The 16,127-nt window shown below is 38.9% G+C and overlaps 1 protein-coding gene across 1 annotated transcript in view; it reads right to left on the bottom strand.

The window, feature by feature from the left end:
- The window catches only part of LOC125662490 (uncharacterized), a 101,548-nt gene that overhangs the window by 9,671 nt on the left and 75,750 nt on the right, over positions 1-16,127 (bottom strand). Inside the window, exons 23-28 of the mRNA XM_048894726.2 lie at positions 15,850-15,921; positions 15,457-15,528; positions 13,562-13,614; positions 11,974-12,091; positions 11,215-11,319; positions 1-9,318 (exon numbers count right to left, since the gene is read on the bottom strand). The exon at positions 1-9,318 is cut by the window's left edge and continues 8,733 nt beyond it. Coding sequence (XP_048750683.2) covers positions 9,161-9,318; positions 11,215-11,319; positions 11,974-12,091; positions 13,562-13,614; positions 15,457-15,528; positions 15,850-15,921 — 578 coding nt within the window. The 3' untranslated portion in view covers positions 1-9,160. The remainder of the gene's footprint in view (positions 9,319-11,214; positions 11,320-11,973; positions 12,092-13,561; positions 13,615-15,456; positions 15,529-15,849; positions 15,922-16,127) is intronic.

Genomic DNA, 16,127 nt, shown 5'->3' with positions numbered 1-16,127 from the left:
GTCATCGTCTGGCTGCTTGTGGTTGTAGTCTGTGGTCATCTCCTGGCTGCTTGTGGTTGTAGTCTGTGGTCATCGTCTGGCTGCTTGTGGTTGTAGTCTGGGTCATCGTCTGGCTGCTTGTGGTTGTAGTCTGTGGTCATCGTCTGGCTGCTTGTGGTTGTAGTCTGTGGTCATCGTCTGGCTGCTTGTGGTTGTAGTCTGTGGTCATCGTCTGGCTGCTTGTGGTTGTAGTCTGTGGTCATCGTCTGGCTGCTTGTGGTTGTAGTCTGTGGTCATCTCCTGGCTGCTTGTGGTTGTAGTCTGTGGTCATCGTCTGGCTGCTTGTGGTTGTAGTCTGTGGTCATCTCCTGACTGCTTGTGGTTGTAGTCTGTGGTCATCGTCTGGCTGCTTGTGGTTGTAGTCTGTGGTCATCGTCTGGCTGCTTGTGGTTGTAGTCTGTGGTCATCATCTGGCTGCTTGTGGTTGTAGTCTGTGGTCATCGTCTGGCTGCTTGTGGTTGTAGTCTGGGTCATCGTCTGGCTGCTTGTGGTTGTAGTCTGTGGTCATCGTCTGGCTGCTTGTGGTTGTAGTCTGTGGTCACCTCCTGGCTGCTTGTGGTCGTAGTCTGTGGTCATCGTCTGGCTGCTTGTGGTTGTAGTCTGTGGTCATCGTCTGGCTGCTTGTGGTTGTAGTCTGTGGTCATCTCCTGGCTGCTTGTGGTTGTAGTCTGTGGTCATCTCCTGACTGCTTTGTGGTTGTAGTATTTGGTCATCATCTGGCTGCTTGTGGTTGTAGTCTGTGGTCATCGTCTGGCTGCTTGTGGTTGTAGTCTGTGGTCATCGTCTGGCTGCTTGTGGTTGTAGTCTGTGGTCATCGTCTCGCTGCTTGTGGTTGTAGTCTGTGGTCATCGTCTGGCTGCTTGTGGTTGTAGTCTGTGGTCATCTCCTGGCTGCTTGTGGTTGTAGTCTGTGGTCATCATCTGGCTGCTTGTAGTTGTAGTCTGTGGTCATCATCTGGCTGCTTGCGGTTGTAGTCTGTGGTCATCATCTGGCTGCTTGCGGTTGTAGTCTGTGGTCATCTTCTGGCTGCTTGTGGTTGTAGTCTGTGGTCATCATCTGGCTGCTTGTGGTTGTAGTCTGTGGTCATCGTCTGGCTGCTTGTGGTTGTAGTCTGTGGTCATCTCCTGGCTGCTTGTGGTTGTAGTGTGTGGTCATCATCTGGCTGCTTGTGGTTGTAGTCTGGGTCATCGTCTGGCTGCTTGTGGTTGTAGTCTGTGGTCATCATCTGGCTGCTTGTAGTTGTAGTCTGTGGTCATCATCTGGCTGCTTGCGGTTGTAGTCAGTGGTCATCATCTGGCTGCTTGTGGTTGTAGTCTGTGGTCATCTCCTGGCTGCTTGTGGTTGTAGTCTGTGGTCATCATCTGGCTGCTTGTGGTTGTAGTCTGTGGTCATCGTCTGGCTGCTTGTGGTTGTAGTCTGTGGTCATCTCCTGGCTGCTTGTGGTTGTAGTCTGTGGTCATCGTCTGGCTGCTTGTGGTTGTAGTCTGGGTCATCGTCTGGCTGCTTGTGGTTGTAGTCTGTGGTCATCGTCTGGCTGCTTGTGGTTGTAGTCTGTGGTCATCGTCTGGCTGCTTGTGGTTGTAGTCTGTGGTCATCGTCTGGCTGCTTGTGGTTGTAGTCTGTGGTCATCGTCTGGCTGCTTGTGGTTGTAGTCTGTGGTCATCTCCTGGCTGCTTGTGGTTGTAGTCTGTGGTCATCGTCTGGCTGCTTGTGGTTGTAGTCTGTGGTCATCTCCTGACTGCTTGTGGTTGTAGTCTGTGGTCATCGTCTGGCTGCTTGTGGTTGTAGTCTGTGGTCATCATCTGGCTGCTTGTGGTTGTAGTCTGTGGTCATCTCCTGGCTGCTTGTGGTTGTAGTCTGTGGTCATCTCCTGACTGCTTTGTGGTTGTAGTATTTGGTCATCATCTGGCTGCTTGTGGTTGTAGTCTGTGGTCATCGTCTGGCTGCTTGTGGTTGTAGTCTGTGGTCATCTCCTGGCTGCTTGTGGTTGTAGTCTGTGGTCATCATCTGGCTGCTTGTAGTTGTAGTCTGTGGTCATCATCTGGTTGCTTGCGGTTGTAGTCTGTGGTCATCATCTGGCTGCTTGTGGTTGTAGTCTGTGGTCATCTCCTCGCTGCTTGTGGTTGTAGTCTGTGGTCATCATCTGGCTGCTTGTGGTTGTAGTCTGTGGTCATCGTCTGGCTGCTTGTGGTTGTAGTCTGTGGTCATCTCCTGGCTGCTTGTGGTTGTAGTCTGTGGTCATCATCTGGCTGCTTGTGGTTGTAGTCTGGGTCATCGTCTGGCTGCTTGTGGTTGTAGTCTGTGGTCATCATCTGGCTGCTTGTAGTTGTAGTCTGTGGTCATCATCTGGCTGCTTGCGGTTGTAGTCAGTGGTCATCATCTGGCTGCTTGTGGTTGTAGTCTGTGGTCATCTCCTGGCTGCTTGTGGTTGTAGTCTGTGGTCATCGTCTGGCTGCTTGTGGTTGTAGTCTGTGGTCATCTCCTGACTGCTTGTGGTTGTAGTCTGTGGTCATCGTCTGGCTGCTTGTGGTTGTAGTCTGTGGTCATCATCTGGCTGCTTGTGGTTGTAGTCTGTGGTCATCTCCTGGCTGCTTGTGGTTGTAGTCTGTGGTCATCTCCTGACTGCTTTGTGGTTGTAGTATTTGGTCATCATCTGGCTGCTTGTGGTTGTAGTCTGTGGTCATCGTCTGGCTGCTTGTGGTTGTAGTCTGTGGTCATCTCCTGGCTGCTTGTGGTTGTAGTCTGTGGTCATCATCTGGCTGCTTGTAGTTGTAGTCTGTGGTCATCATCTGGTTGCTTGCGGTTGTAGTCTGTGGTCATCATCTGGCTGCTTGTGGTTGTAGTCTGTGGTCATCTCCTCGCTGCTTGTGGTTGTAGTCTGTGGTCATCATCTGGCTGCTTGTGGTTGTAGTCTGTGGTCATCGTCTGGCTGCTTGTGGTTGTAGTCTGTGGTCATCTCCTGGCTGCTTGTGGTTGTAGTCTGTGGTCATCGTCTGGCTGCTTGTGGTTGTAGTCTGGGTCATCGTCTGGCTGCTTGTGGTTGTAGTCTGTGGTCATCATCTGGCTGCTTGTAGTTGTAGTCTGTGGTCATCATCTGGCTGCTTGCGGTTGTAGTCAGTGGTCATCATCTGGCTGCTTGTGGTTGTAGTCTGTGGTCATCTCCTGGCTGCTTGTGGTTGTAGTCTGTGGTCATCATCTGGCTGCTTGTGGTTGTAGTCTGTGGTCATCGTCTGGCTGCTTGTGGTTGTAGTCTGTGGTCATCTCCTGACTGCTTGTGGTTGTAGTCTGTGGTCATCGTCTGGCTGCTTGTGGTTGTAGTCTGTGGTCATCATCTGGCTGCTTGTGGTTGTAGTCTGTGGTCATCTCCTGGCTGCTTGTGGTTGTAGTCTGTGGTCATCTCCTGACTGCTTTGTGGTTGTAGTATTTGGTCATCATCTGGCTGCTTGTGGTTGTAGTCTGTGGTCATCGTCTGGCTGCTTGTGGTTGTAGTCTGTGGTCATCTCCTGGCTGCTTGTGGTTGTAGTCTGTGGTCATCATCTGGCTGCTTGTAGTTGTAGTCTGTGGTCATCATCTGGTTGCTTGCGGTTGTAGTCTGTGGTCATCATCTGGCTGCTTGTGGTTGTAGTCTGTGGTCATCGTCTGGCTGCTTGTGGTTGTAGTCTGTGGTCATCATCTGGCTGCTTGTGGTTGTAGTCTGTGGTCATCGTCTGGCTGCTTGTGGTTGTAGTCTGTGGTCATCTCCTGGCTGCTTGTGGTTGTAGTCTGTGGTCATCATCTGGCTGCTTGTGGTTGTAGTCTGGGTCATCGTCTGGCTGCTTGTGGTTGTAGTCTGTGGTCATCATCTGGCTGCTTGTAGTTGTAGTCTGTGGTCATCATCTGGCTGCTTGCGGTTGTAGTCAGTGGTCATCATCTGGCTGCTTGTGGTTGTAGTCTGTGGTCATCTCCTGGCTGCTTGTGGTTGTAGTCTGTGGTCATCATCTGGCTGCTTGTGGTTGTAGTCTGTGGTCATCGTCTGGCTGCTTGTGGTTGTAGTCTGTGGTCATCTCCTGGCTGCTTGTGGTTGTAGTCTGTGGTCATCTCCTGGCTGCTTGTGGTTGTAGTCTGTGGTCATCATCTGGCTGCTTGTGGTTGTAGTCTGTGGTCATCGTCTGGCTGCTTGTGGTTGTAGTCTGTGGTCATCTCCTGGCTGCTTGTGGTTGTAGTCTGTGGTCATCATCTGGCTGCTTGTGGTTGTAGTCTGGGTCATCGTCTGGCTGCTTGTGGTTGTAGTCTGTGGTCATCATCTGGCTGCTTGTAGTTGTAGTCTGTGGTCATCATCTGGCTGCTTGCGGTTGTAGTCTGTGGTCATCATCTGGCTGCTTGTGGTTGTAGTCTGTGGTCATCTCCTGGCTGCTTGTGGTTGTAGTCTGTGGTCATCGTCTGGCTGCTTGTGGTTGTAGTCTGGGTCATCGTCTGGCTGCTTGTGGTTGTAGTCTGTGGTCATCGTCTGGCTGCTTGTGGTTGTAGTCTGTGGTCATCTCCTGGCTGCTTGTGGTTGTAGTCTGTGGTCATCGTCTGGCTGTTTGTGGTTGTAGTCTGTGGTCATCGTCTGGCTGCTTGTGGTTGTAGTCTGTGGTCATCTCCTGGCTGCTTGTGGTTGTAGTCTGTGGTCATCATCTGGCTGCTTGTGGTTGTAGTCTGTGGTCATCTCCTGACTGCTTGTGGTTGTAGTCTGTGGTCATCATCTGGCTGCTTGTGGTTGTAGTCTGTGGTCATCATCTGGCTGCTTGTGGTTGTAGTCTGTGGTCATCATCTGGCTGCTTGTGGTTGTAGTCTGCAGTCTTCATCTGGCTGCTTGTGGTTGTAGTCTGTGGTCATCTTCTGGCTGCTTGTGGTTGTAGTCTGTGGTCATCGTCTTGCTGCTTGTGGTTGTAGTATATGGTCATCTCATGATATGTATGTAGTTTTACTTGTGGGAGGAGATATGGGATAGTAAGGGTAGTACCTTTTGTATCAGAAGTTTTTGCGATCCTTTCCTTCAAAGTATTTTCTTGTATATGGTTTTTCTTGTGTGTTTTACAGTATTAGATAAAAAACTTGTACTGCTTTAAGTAAATGTATATAAATCTAAGGATATATACTTTTATGAGGTTGTGAGTGTGGTGTGTGGACCAGTGTAGAACAAAGGTACTACCACTCCACCTACACCCATGCAGATTTCAAACCTTTAAGAAACCTGATGGAAGACATGTAAATGTGTAGCTAAAAATATTGTTGCTATGTTTGTGTTGTTAAGGATATGGTTATTGTAGTATTTTCCATGTAAAGTTTTTTTGTGAGGAGTGTTGAATAAAATCACGCACATGGTTTGTGTGTGTGTGTGTGTGTTAGATCAAAAGTTGGGCTGTTTGTTTGAGATGTGCTGATGATAGAGATGTGCTGATGATAGAGATGTGCTGATGATAGAGATGTGCTGGTGATAGATGTGCTGGTGATAGAGATGTGCTGATGATAGAGATGTGCTGGTGATAGAGATGTGCTGATGATAGAGATGTGCTGGTGATAGAAATGTGTTGCTGATAGAAATGTGTTGATGATACTGATAGAAATGTGTTGCTGATAATGTTGTTATAGTGCTGTTTGTGTGAGGATATGTGGCGATTCGTTTTAAATATCTTAAAAAAGTCAATTGCTTGGTGGTTGTGTTGCTGATAAGGCTGTTTTTATTGTGCTGTTTTTGTGAGGAGATGTGACGTGTTTTAAATACGAGTTGGAAATGTAAGTTGTATTGCTTTGGGTAAATATAAAATGACTTGGATGGTTGAGTTGTTGAAAAGACTGCTTTTTATTGTGCTGTTGGTGTGAGGAGATGTGGTGATGTGTCTTAGATCTATAAGAGTTTGAAATGTGAGGCTAAAAATAAAAATGTTTGTTTCCCCTCCTCCGGCGGGATCCAATTTTTTTTTTTACCAAAAAATCGCTCATTTTATTTTTATTTCTGGAACAAAAATCGTGTCCATTCCAAATTTTACTTTCGCTATTTTTGGAAGTCGCCGGAATTTATCTCTCAAAGATGGGTGACATGAAGATTGCTTTGTCGTCTACTGTAAGAATAAAATACAAACATCAAAAGTGGTCCGATAGTGGTAAATTGACTTTACAGTTACTCTAAAAGTTGTTCCTGGAACGACGTGCTGAATGATTTCACCACAAATGATGATCACAACATAGATAAGTTAGACGAGGTCTCTGTCACTGTGTCGGCCAAGCTAACAAACAGCTTGACTTCGAGCCAGGTTTTCATGAACAAATAAGTTATTTTTTAATAAGTACATTTCTGATATGTTATTATGTACATCTGTTTCTACTAATTAAGTCAAGAATAAATGTTTTTGTTTTCAATCTTTTCTTTGAAAAGATGTAATGTGTCGAAGTAGGTATTCATAACGTAAACCAAAATATTGCATCCACGAAGTGCATTCACACTAACATGTCCAAGAATATGAATTATAAATGCCAGCAGACATGTCAATCCAGTGACCAACATAAAAACAAGCTCAACCAATACATGGCATACTCTTCTTCTGATGTACAATATTGAAAATGACTATCGGTGCTCTGAGCTGCTTTTTCATAGCACACCTGCCTGCCTGGTCTGTTTCAAAAGTCAGACCCGGGGGAGGGGAAACAAACATTCTTTTAAAAATGGCCTGAGTGTGGTGTGTGGACCAGTGTAGAACAAAGGTACTACCACTCCACTTACACCCTGATTTCAAACCTCTAAGAAACTCTATGGAAGTCATGTAGATGTGTAGCTGAAAAGATTGTTACTGTGTAAAAAGTGTTGCTAAGGAAATGGTTATTGTAGTATCGATCTTCTGTGTGAAATTTTTTTGTGATGCGTGTTGAATAAAATGACACACATGGTTTTTTGCTGGTGATAGAAATGTGTTGCTGATAAGGGTGTCATTATAGTGCTATTTGTGCGAGGAGACGTGATGTGTTTGCGATATGAGTTGGAAATGTAAGTTGTCTTGCTTTGGGTGAATATATAATGGTTTTGGAAGTTGTGTTGCTGAAAAGACTGCTTTTTATTGTGCTGTTTGTGTGAGGACATGTGGTGATGTGTTTTAAATCTATAAGAGTTTGAAATGTGAGTGTGGTTTGTGGACAAGTGTAGAAAAAACACTCTACCTACACCCCAATTTCAAACCTCTAAGAAACCTGATGGAAGTCATGTAGATTTGTAGCTGAAAAGATTGTTGCTATCTGTGTTGAAAAAGTCTGTTGCAATGGAAATGGTTATTGTAGTATTTTCTGTAAGATTTTTGGAGATGGGGGTGGGGGGTTGGGGGGAGGGGGTGATGCTTACTAAATGTAGAAGTTGGGATTTGGATAAAATCACACACAAGTATTTTTCTTGTATGTTTTTCTTGTGTTTTAGATAGAAACTAGAACTGTCCTAACAGGACAAATACTCCTACAGGGCACACTGGATGGTGGGAAATAGTGAATTTGTGCTCATTGAAGAATAAACACATATCCTTTTGATGTGAAGATTCTTGAAAGCAATTAAGTATAGTCGTGAAGATAATTTCTGCTGTCATTACATTTATGCATTAAAAGTTGCAAGTTCGTTATGGTTTTTCTCTGTAAATAAGTTATCCCTCTTAATTCACAAAGTGAGAGTTATGATGCAAATTTTTAAGTTCACTTATCTGGGTTTCCAGAAACTTCAAGTCATCTGCTATGCTATTCATAATCGATTGTTTTGAGTTCCAAAATGGAAATTAAGAGTTGACATTGGCAGAGAAAAATGCCAGTTATAGCTGAATTAAATACAGCAAAATTAAAGTGATCAGATATTGCATATGGGACATTCCCTTCCCACTATTTATGGTGTTCTAAATCAATTAAAAGATTGAGGAACTGAATACAACCATGATCAAAGCGGAAGACCATCTCTGCTTACTTAGCGTACTGATTCATGAAGGCTTGGAGGTGTTGGAAAATGCCAACCTCAGGAAATCTCTTCAATTTTTAGCAAGTTAAGAACTAGACCTGTGTCCAAATAAATGTCCTGAGAAAAATATATGAGGAAGGATATCACAAGTGTGTTGTAAAAAAGGACTTTGGAATTTGCATTGAGAATATTTAAAAATACCTAGTAAATTGCATAGACACAAAACGGTAACTGCAATTTGAAAAAAAATTAGTCTTTAGTGATGAATGTAAAGTAGAAGTTGGTATGGTATTCTAATCTGGAGAAAACCTGGAGATTGAAAAAACAATTTGGACACCATAAAGCTTGAATCCTAGTTGTGGGGCATGCACGAGTTTAATGATTCAAATAGTTGACAATTTGTATGGCCTATAACTGCTCACCATTTTCAAGATGATAACTACATATACCAAAATGAAACTGCAGCCATCCATCGACCTCACATTAAAAAATCGCATTCAAAATAGCAGGTGCGCAACTTCAATATTCATATAAGATATACATAAAGTTTTAATCAAATCTGTTCATTGGTGTTACTGATATCATCTGGGCAATCATATCTATAGACAGAATGTCTGACGGACAAGGTGATTCCAGTATATCCCCTTTAACTTTATTTGCAGGGTCGGGGTACATAAATTGTGATGATTTATATAATATAGTATTAGTTGAAGAGTTGTGTTGTTGAAAAGCTGTTAGTGAGAAATGTGATGTGTCTTAGATAAGAGTCTGAAATGTGAGTGTGGTGTGTGGACCAGTGTAGAACAAAGGTACTACCACTCCACCTACACCCAGATTTCAAATCTCAAAGACAATAGATGAAGAAATGTAGATGTGAAGCTAAGATGACTGTTGTTGAAAGATTTGCTGGGTATATAGAATAGAAGGTATTTTTGTCACCATGAATATCTTTTCGATAAAGAATATTTGTGATGATTTTAATGAGTAGTTGTTTTCTAGTGTGTGTTAGATAAAAAGTGTGCTGCTTTGTATCAATATGCTTCTTAGAACAAAGGTACTACCACTCAAACAACACCCCATTTGTGTAGCTGAAAAGACTGCTGCATGTCCAGTCATCTTCATATGTGTTGACTTTGTCATTTTTCCTCATGGTTATATACTCCATCATGTATTTTTTTTTTACTGAGCAATATTCTCCAGATTGTGGAAAAACACCTCCCTTTTCCTTCTTCTGCAGTTTAAGATTTTCACTCTTATCATGAATTTTCGTTTAGAAACTTCATAGTCCTTCAGAAATTCTGGGTATTGCTGAATAAACCTCTTCATTTTATTTTTGACTGTAAAATAAAAGCATTTAGTTCTTGCTCTGAAATACTCCCAGCTAAATATGAAATGTCATAATAAACAACCTGTTATCTTAACTTTAAATTTCAATTATAAGCATATGAAATGAAATTTTTTATGTTTAATTATTACTAAAATATCTGCCTGTCTTTTAATTGACTTTTCATTAAGGTCACAACTAGTCTTCCATATTCATATATATCTTTAAAGAGGCATGGACCTGATTTGGGCTGAAATTTTTCAGACTTTGACTTTATTTTTTCATTTTTCATTTTTAGAATGCTTACCGTATATACTCGCCTATAAGTCGGTCCGCCTATAAGTCGGTTGTATTTTTAAAGGTTATTTTGTAGGAATTTGCCATTGACCCGCTTATAAGTCGGTACAAATTTTTGTCAGAATCGGTTGACAATTTCAAGTCAATGCTCTAGTGATTTTACGTATGTTTCAAAAAAATATTTTGAGATATTAATAATTATGAGGTGCCCCATATCCAAGCCATATCTGTTTGGGGTTTAAACGCAACCCTTGATCTATTATGGGCAATGATCCCTTGTGTACCTAAGCAATTATGGTCTCCTAATTACCAGTACCTGACACCGTGTTTAGTTAGTGGCATTCGCCTCGCGAAAACTGTTATTGTGAGATTCCGGTATAATTCATTGTATCAACAATAAAGTTTTTAAGAGTCAAGAATGATGATCTAAATTATCTGTTAACAATATTCAATATTTTATGAAATATATTTCAGCCGCTATACATATGAATATTTCAATATTAAATCGGGTTCGTAATTCAATTTTACCGATAAACGATGGATTAGTTGAATTGAAGTATTAGTTACCGGTATGTAAATAATTTTTAACTAGATAAAAATATGTAAATACTTGTACTTTAAAATACATAAACAATACAATATGTCTAGATATTTGTGAACAATAATCATTTGTGTGGTAGTCCATGATAATCGTCGGAGTTGTTTAAAAAAAACCACTACATTACGCCGCCCAGAAAAATACCAATCTTCTTAGGACGCGCCTATAAGTCGGACATAGAGTTTTGGACCAAAAATTGACTCCCAAAAATCCGACTTATAGGCGAGTATATACGGTAATTAACTAAAGTATTTCTAATGGTCAGTAAAGATTTGAATGTTAGTTGTCGAGGTACATGGAAGATACAGAGCTCACAATTTTTTGTTATGTAAACAAGGCTCGTGCCATGTTTTTGTTTACATATTAAATTAAATATATTAGTAAAAGTATCATTTATAGTACATTTTTCAATTAAAAAATCAATTTTGAACACATTTATATAGTTTCTTGTGTTTGGTATATCTCTTTGTTTCAAACACGATATTTTCTATTAAGCAATTTATATGTAAACAAAACCATGGCACAAACAATTGTTTACATAACAATTAAAGAATTTTGAGTGCTGTATCTCACTTGTAACTCAACAACTGATATTCAAATTTTGTTTGACTATTAGAAATATTTGAGTTAAGCATTGTAAACAATAAAAATGGAAAAACAAAATTTGAAAATTGCCAGCTCAAATCTTGTCCATGCCCCTTGAAACTGCATTAGTTTTATTTAAATCCTGGTTGTAAAACTAAAATTATTTTCAAAATTCTCGATTTTTGATACACACCAATATTGACAAATTTAAAGAAAAACATTGATTCAGAAGTTGAAATGTTTAGAATTGTTTAAGTTTTTTTTATTGGGTGGGCAGGTGGGTGGGGTGGTGGTGCCGTAAGGGTCAATCTGGGCATATGTTATGTCTAACAATTTAAAACAAAACTGATTAAAAAATAAATGGCTAAGATTTCCTTTAGATGATTAAAACTTTTTTCATATGTGAAAAACTAAACTAAAATCTCTTACTGTTTAGTGATCCCTTATTTCCTTTTTGAGTTACATCTTTTATTTCCTCTGCAAAAAACTCTGTTACATTTCTGTCCTCTTCTTCTGTCCAAGTGTGCCGCTGACCTGCTTATGGAGAAGACGGTTTCTTACAACAATCCAATTATTATTTTCATTTGTAGAAATTCACAATATAGCTTCAAGCAACACAATATTGCTTGCATACCAATAACAAAATGTACAATGTGGATCTTAAAATGGTATTTTCTATATAATTTACATATAAGAATCAGAGTTGCCACATTGATTCATGGACTCTTCGTTAAAATACAGTTAAATATCTAACACACTGATTTTTAATATATTTATAAATATATTACTTAAAACATATTTCACGTTTAAATTGTTCTGCTTCAATACCTATACCTGCAACTGTCCAATAATTTAGGCCACTGTTGATTGTTATCTGTTTTTCATTTAAATACTTAAATACCTTGGGTTCTGTGGTCTCATCCAAAAGACCGCCCCATTTAGTCACCTAGCTCTTACGACAAGCAATGGGTCAAGGATGCAGTGTACCAATCATAATTGAACTAGTACTGGTTTTGGAGAATTTGAGAATGTGCAAAGCTTACAGACAAATCTCTCTTTGTACAAATTATTAAGACATATGAACTATGGACAACAGGTAATTAGAAAAGTTTACTTGAACTATTATTGATAGCTCAGGTAAGCTAATCAAAATGGTACAAATAAAATCGCTTAAAAAAAATAGCTTACTTTTAGGTTTAGAATCAAAATCAAGCTCACTGCTTATTTCTTTAATGGTTTCTGGATCAACAACATCATCTGATGAATCTGATTCATCCTCCTCATCCGGTAGTTCCTTTCTTGATTTCTGCATTTAAATATGAACTAAAATTGTAATGAAACAGACAGGAATAGTAAAACCTAGAAGAAAACTTGTGTCATATGGTGCGGTACTTCTTCCTTTGATCTTAGCCATACTTTAAATCAGACAGAAAGCCAGTTTGGCAAAACTTCCAGGGGGCGGAGCTTAGCTGTACAATAACTTCCACGGAACCATACTATAACTTCCAAACTATGAACACAGCTAGAAAACATTAATCAATGATGAAAACATTAGAAATGCAACATATAAATAAATTAAGCATAATTGATGTGTTCAATTAAGACAAACAGTGGGGGATGAAGGATTTTTGGGGAAAAAAGGGGGGAGGGGACATATTAGCCAAAATAATTAGCCATTTTGGGTGCCAAATCTGGAGTTTTACTCGCATTATTTCTGAATTCAATATGTTCTGTGCAGGGTTTGAATGTTTTCAATCTTATCTATATATGCCATGCAGTGATGCCTTGTAAATTTGTGTCAATCCGCCACTCACACATCAATAGCTTCTGTACTACAATGGTAATGATTCTCAACTGCAAAAAGCATGTGTTAAATGTAGCTAAAGTCTGTGACATACATGTACTTATCATGCCCAATCCCCCATCTGTGCTTTTTTCATTATCCATAATACTATGCATATTTGAGGTAACGTAATGTCATCCAAGTCATTTTGAAACTCTAAAAATTCAGTGTCACCAATCTCCACGTCGAGTTTTTTATCAACCACTTATGATGTCACATCGCGTGCAATTTTTGCAATGATGTTATGAATATTCATGACATTTACAGTGCTTTCATTCGTTTTTATGAAATTTATTGTACAGAGGGGCATGGCTGCGCGACTCAACTGCCACGCCCCTCTGTTTGGACAGATTACGCAATTTTATAAACCGCTTTGTGGTTTATAATGCGTAAACTGCCCCAACTTACTTTATATCGCATCAAACAAAAATTACATTCATTTCTCGAATGATTACCTGATGTCTTCTGAGAATAAACATTGATAAATTCAACAAAAGAGTACAAGTTTTAACTATCATTCCCTACCAACATACCATGTATTTGTAAACACGATAAAGGGAATAAAGTATTAATATCAAGTGTTTGTGTGCTATCTAAAATAGCAAGATGAATGTGTCGATAATGGTGGGTTTTTTAGTAGTCAGTGGCCTTTGTAACACTCTGAAATACTGTATAACTTGTATTTTCTGAGGTTGTCCATTTTTTGCAGATACGAAAAATTTGCAAACATTACAAATGCAATATGTATATATATATATATATATATAGAGAGAGAGAGAGAGAGAGAGAGAGAGAGAGAGAGAGAGAGAGAGAGAGAGAGAGAGATAAGTATAGAAGGGTATAATGCAACTGCAGAATTTCAGGAATTTGAGGCTGATTTCCTCAACGAAAATACCTTTAATTTTTTATACAGTCTTGCAGTTACTAATTTACCTTTGTGAATTGAGGTGTACAGGAATCTTCTCTATTTCGTTTCCTTTTTGCATCTAGAAAAGATGTATTTCCCTTTTCAATAAAATAGCAACACTTAAACAACAAGAGGCCCACAGGCATTATTGGTCACCTGAGTACTAGTGAAAAAGTATCACTACTCCCATGGGCTATAAAATCTAGAGAAAAAAAATTTGTTCTGAATATCTAAGCTAAATTCTAATGTTCAGCAACAGTATAAAACAAGATGTGTTCTTAAAAACTTCAAATACAATGCCCTCAAAAGTGCATATAATATATGTATTAACATTAAAAGATATGACTAATTTGGACCCATCCTAGAGTCAAAAACCTGGGTTGTGAAATTCGTCATTTTTTGTACATCCTTTTTCACTTTCCTAAGTATGCATTTAGATTTTATACAGTATCAGCAAACTTAAAGAAATCCTTCAAATCATAATAATTGGTAAATTTTTGGCAGTCTTTGTCCCACCCCTAAAGCCCAAGAGGTGCAGGAGTCCTGGAATTTACAATTTATGTTTCTCTTGTTCCAAAGATGCTTCATACCAAAAAGAATTGGAATGGTAGTTATCAAGAAGTTAAAAATTTCTATTGTTCACACATTTAATAACTGATCATTTTGGCCCCACCCTGATACTAAAACCCCTATCCCTGAAATCATCAAATTTACAATTTTGGTAAAGGACTACCTGCACTTTCTAAATATCCATTTAGTTTCAATTTAGGATCAATAGCACTAAAGATGTTAGTTAAGCGATTTGCCCCGCCCTGGGGTCAGAACCCCTTCCCTGGGAATTATGAGTTTTACAATTTTGCTAGAGGCCTTCTTGCTCTACATCACTATGCATTTAGTTTTTCTTACACAAGTATGGAAGATTTTTGAAAATTGGTCAATTTTGGGTAGTTTTTGCCCCACCCCATGGTCCCAGGGGTGCAAGAATCCTGAAATTTACAACTTAGGTCCCCCTTGTCCCAAAGATGCTTCAAACCAAATTTGAAGGGAATTGGAATAGTAGTTATCAAGAAGAAGTTAAAGGGGCATGGACACAATTTGAACTGAAAATTTTCAAGTTTTATTTTTTCATGTTCAATATTTTCAATGCTTTACTAAGGTATTTCTAATAGTCAGCAAAAATTTTAATGTCTGTTGTTGACTTACAAGCAAGATACAGCACTCAAAATTCTTCTTTATGTAAACAAGGCTGATGCCATGTTTTTCTTTACATATAGATTGCTTAAAATAAAATATCATGTTTAAAACAAAATGAGATGTGACAAACACTAGAAACTTGTTTAATTGTGTTCAGAATTAATTTGTAATTTGAAAAATCTGCTTTAAATGAAACTTTTACTAAAATATTTAACCTATGTAAACAAAAACATGACAAGAGCCTTGTTTACATAACAAAGAATTGTGAGCTCTGTATCTCTCTCGTTACTCAACAACTGATATTCAAATATTTGCTGACCATTAGAAATACCTTAGTTAAGCATTGTAAACCATAAAAATGAAAAAATTAAATTAGAAAATGTTCAGAACAAATCGTGTCCATGTCCCTTTAAAAATGTTCAATTGTTAATGCATGACGGACAACAACCAATTGCAATAGGTCACCTCAGGTGACCTAAAACTAATAATATTAACTTTGGACTTTTTTTGGTAAAAATTCAATGACATACAATTGCCTGTGTTCTCACTTTACATAACCTTAGGTTGTATGGGTTTCAGCTCAATTAAATTTGTACTCTGTAAAAATGTATATGAAAATAATCACTTACATGTATCTGAATTCTTGCAACCATATGACCAATAACGACAATTAATGTACATTCAGTTGTTTAAGTATATTTATAAATAACTTTTTCAATGACATTACCATTTGTTGACAATTCCTCTTTCACACTAAAATTGTCACAATCTTTTTCCACTTCTATATCATTCTCATAATCTGAAAACAAAAACCTATGACTGTGAGAAATCCTATAAATTGCACTAAGCATCCTACATTCATGAATACAAAATCTTCAAGACAAATAATTTCAAATTTATGAAAAGTGTCAAGTAAGTCTGAAATAAGGGGTGGGGGAGGGTGGATTGTAACAACTTTCCAGACACAGAAACAATAATCTGTATAGCAACATCAACATAGAGCTTAATTTTCAGTTCAATAAGTTGATAGTGTTAAGAGTGTGCCTAATACTAATTATATCTATCAATATGCATTTGTGAAAGTATATTCATAATTAACTCTATCATTAAATAACATTACCATTTGTTGACAATTCCTTTTTCATACTAAAATTGGCATGGTCTCTGTCCTCTTCTGTATCTTTTTCATCACCTGGAGAAAAAAATTTCAAAGCTTAGGGGAAAAGTTCTTGTAATTGTAATCAACATTCTGCATTCATAATCACAAAATCTACCAGATGTATTTTAAAAATATAGAGCTATAATGAATATTTGAAAGTTGAATGTGCCTAGTATTGAAGTTGGGTGTATATGCAGAATTTCCGAATGTCATTTTAAGAAAAATAGCCAGCATTCACA

Source organism: Ostrea edulis, chromosome 8 (genome assembly GCF_947568905.1).
Source record: "Ostrea edulis chromosome 8, xbOstEdul1.1, whole genome shotgun sequence".
Taxonomy (NCBI): Eukaryota; Metazoa; Mollusca; class Bivalvia; order Ostreida; family Ostreidae; genus Ostrea; species Ostrea edulis.
The sequence above is the reverse complement of the archived record's forward strand: the minus strand, read 5'-3'. Positions and strand labels throughout refer to the sequence as shown.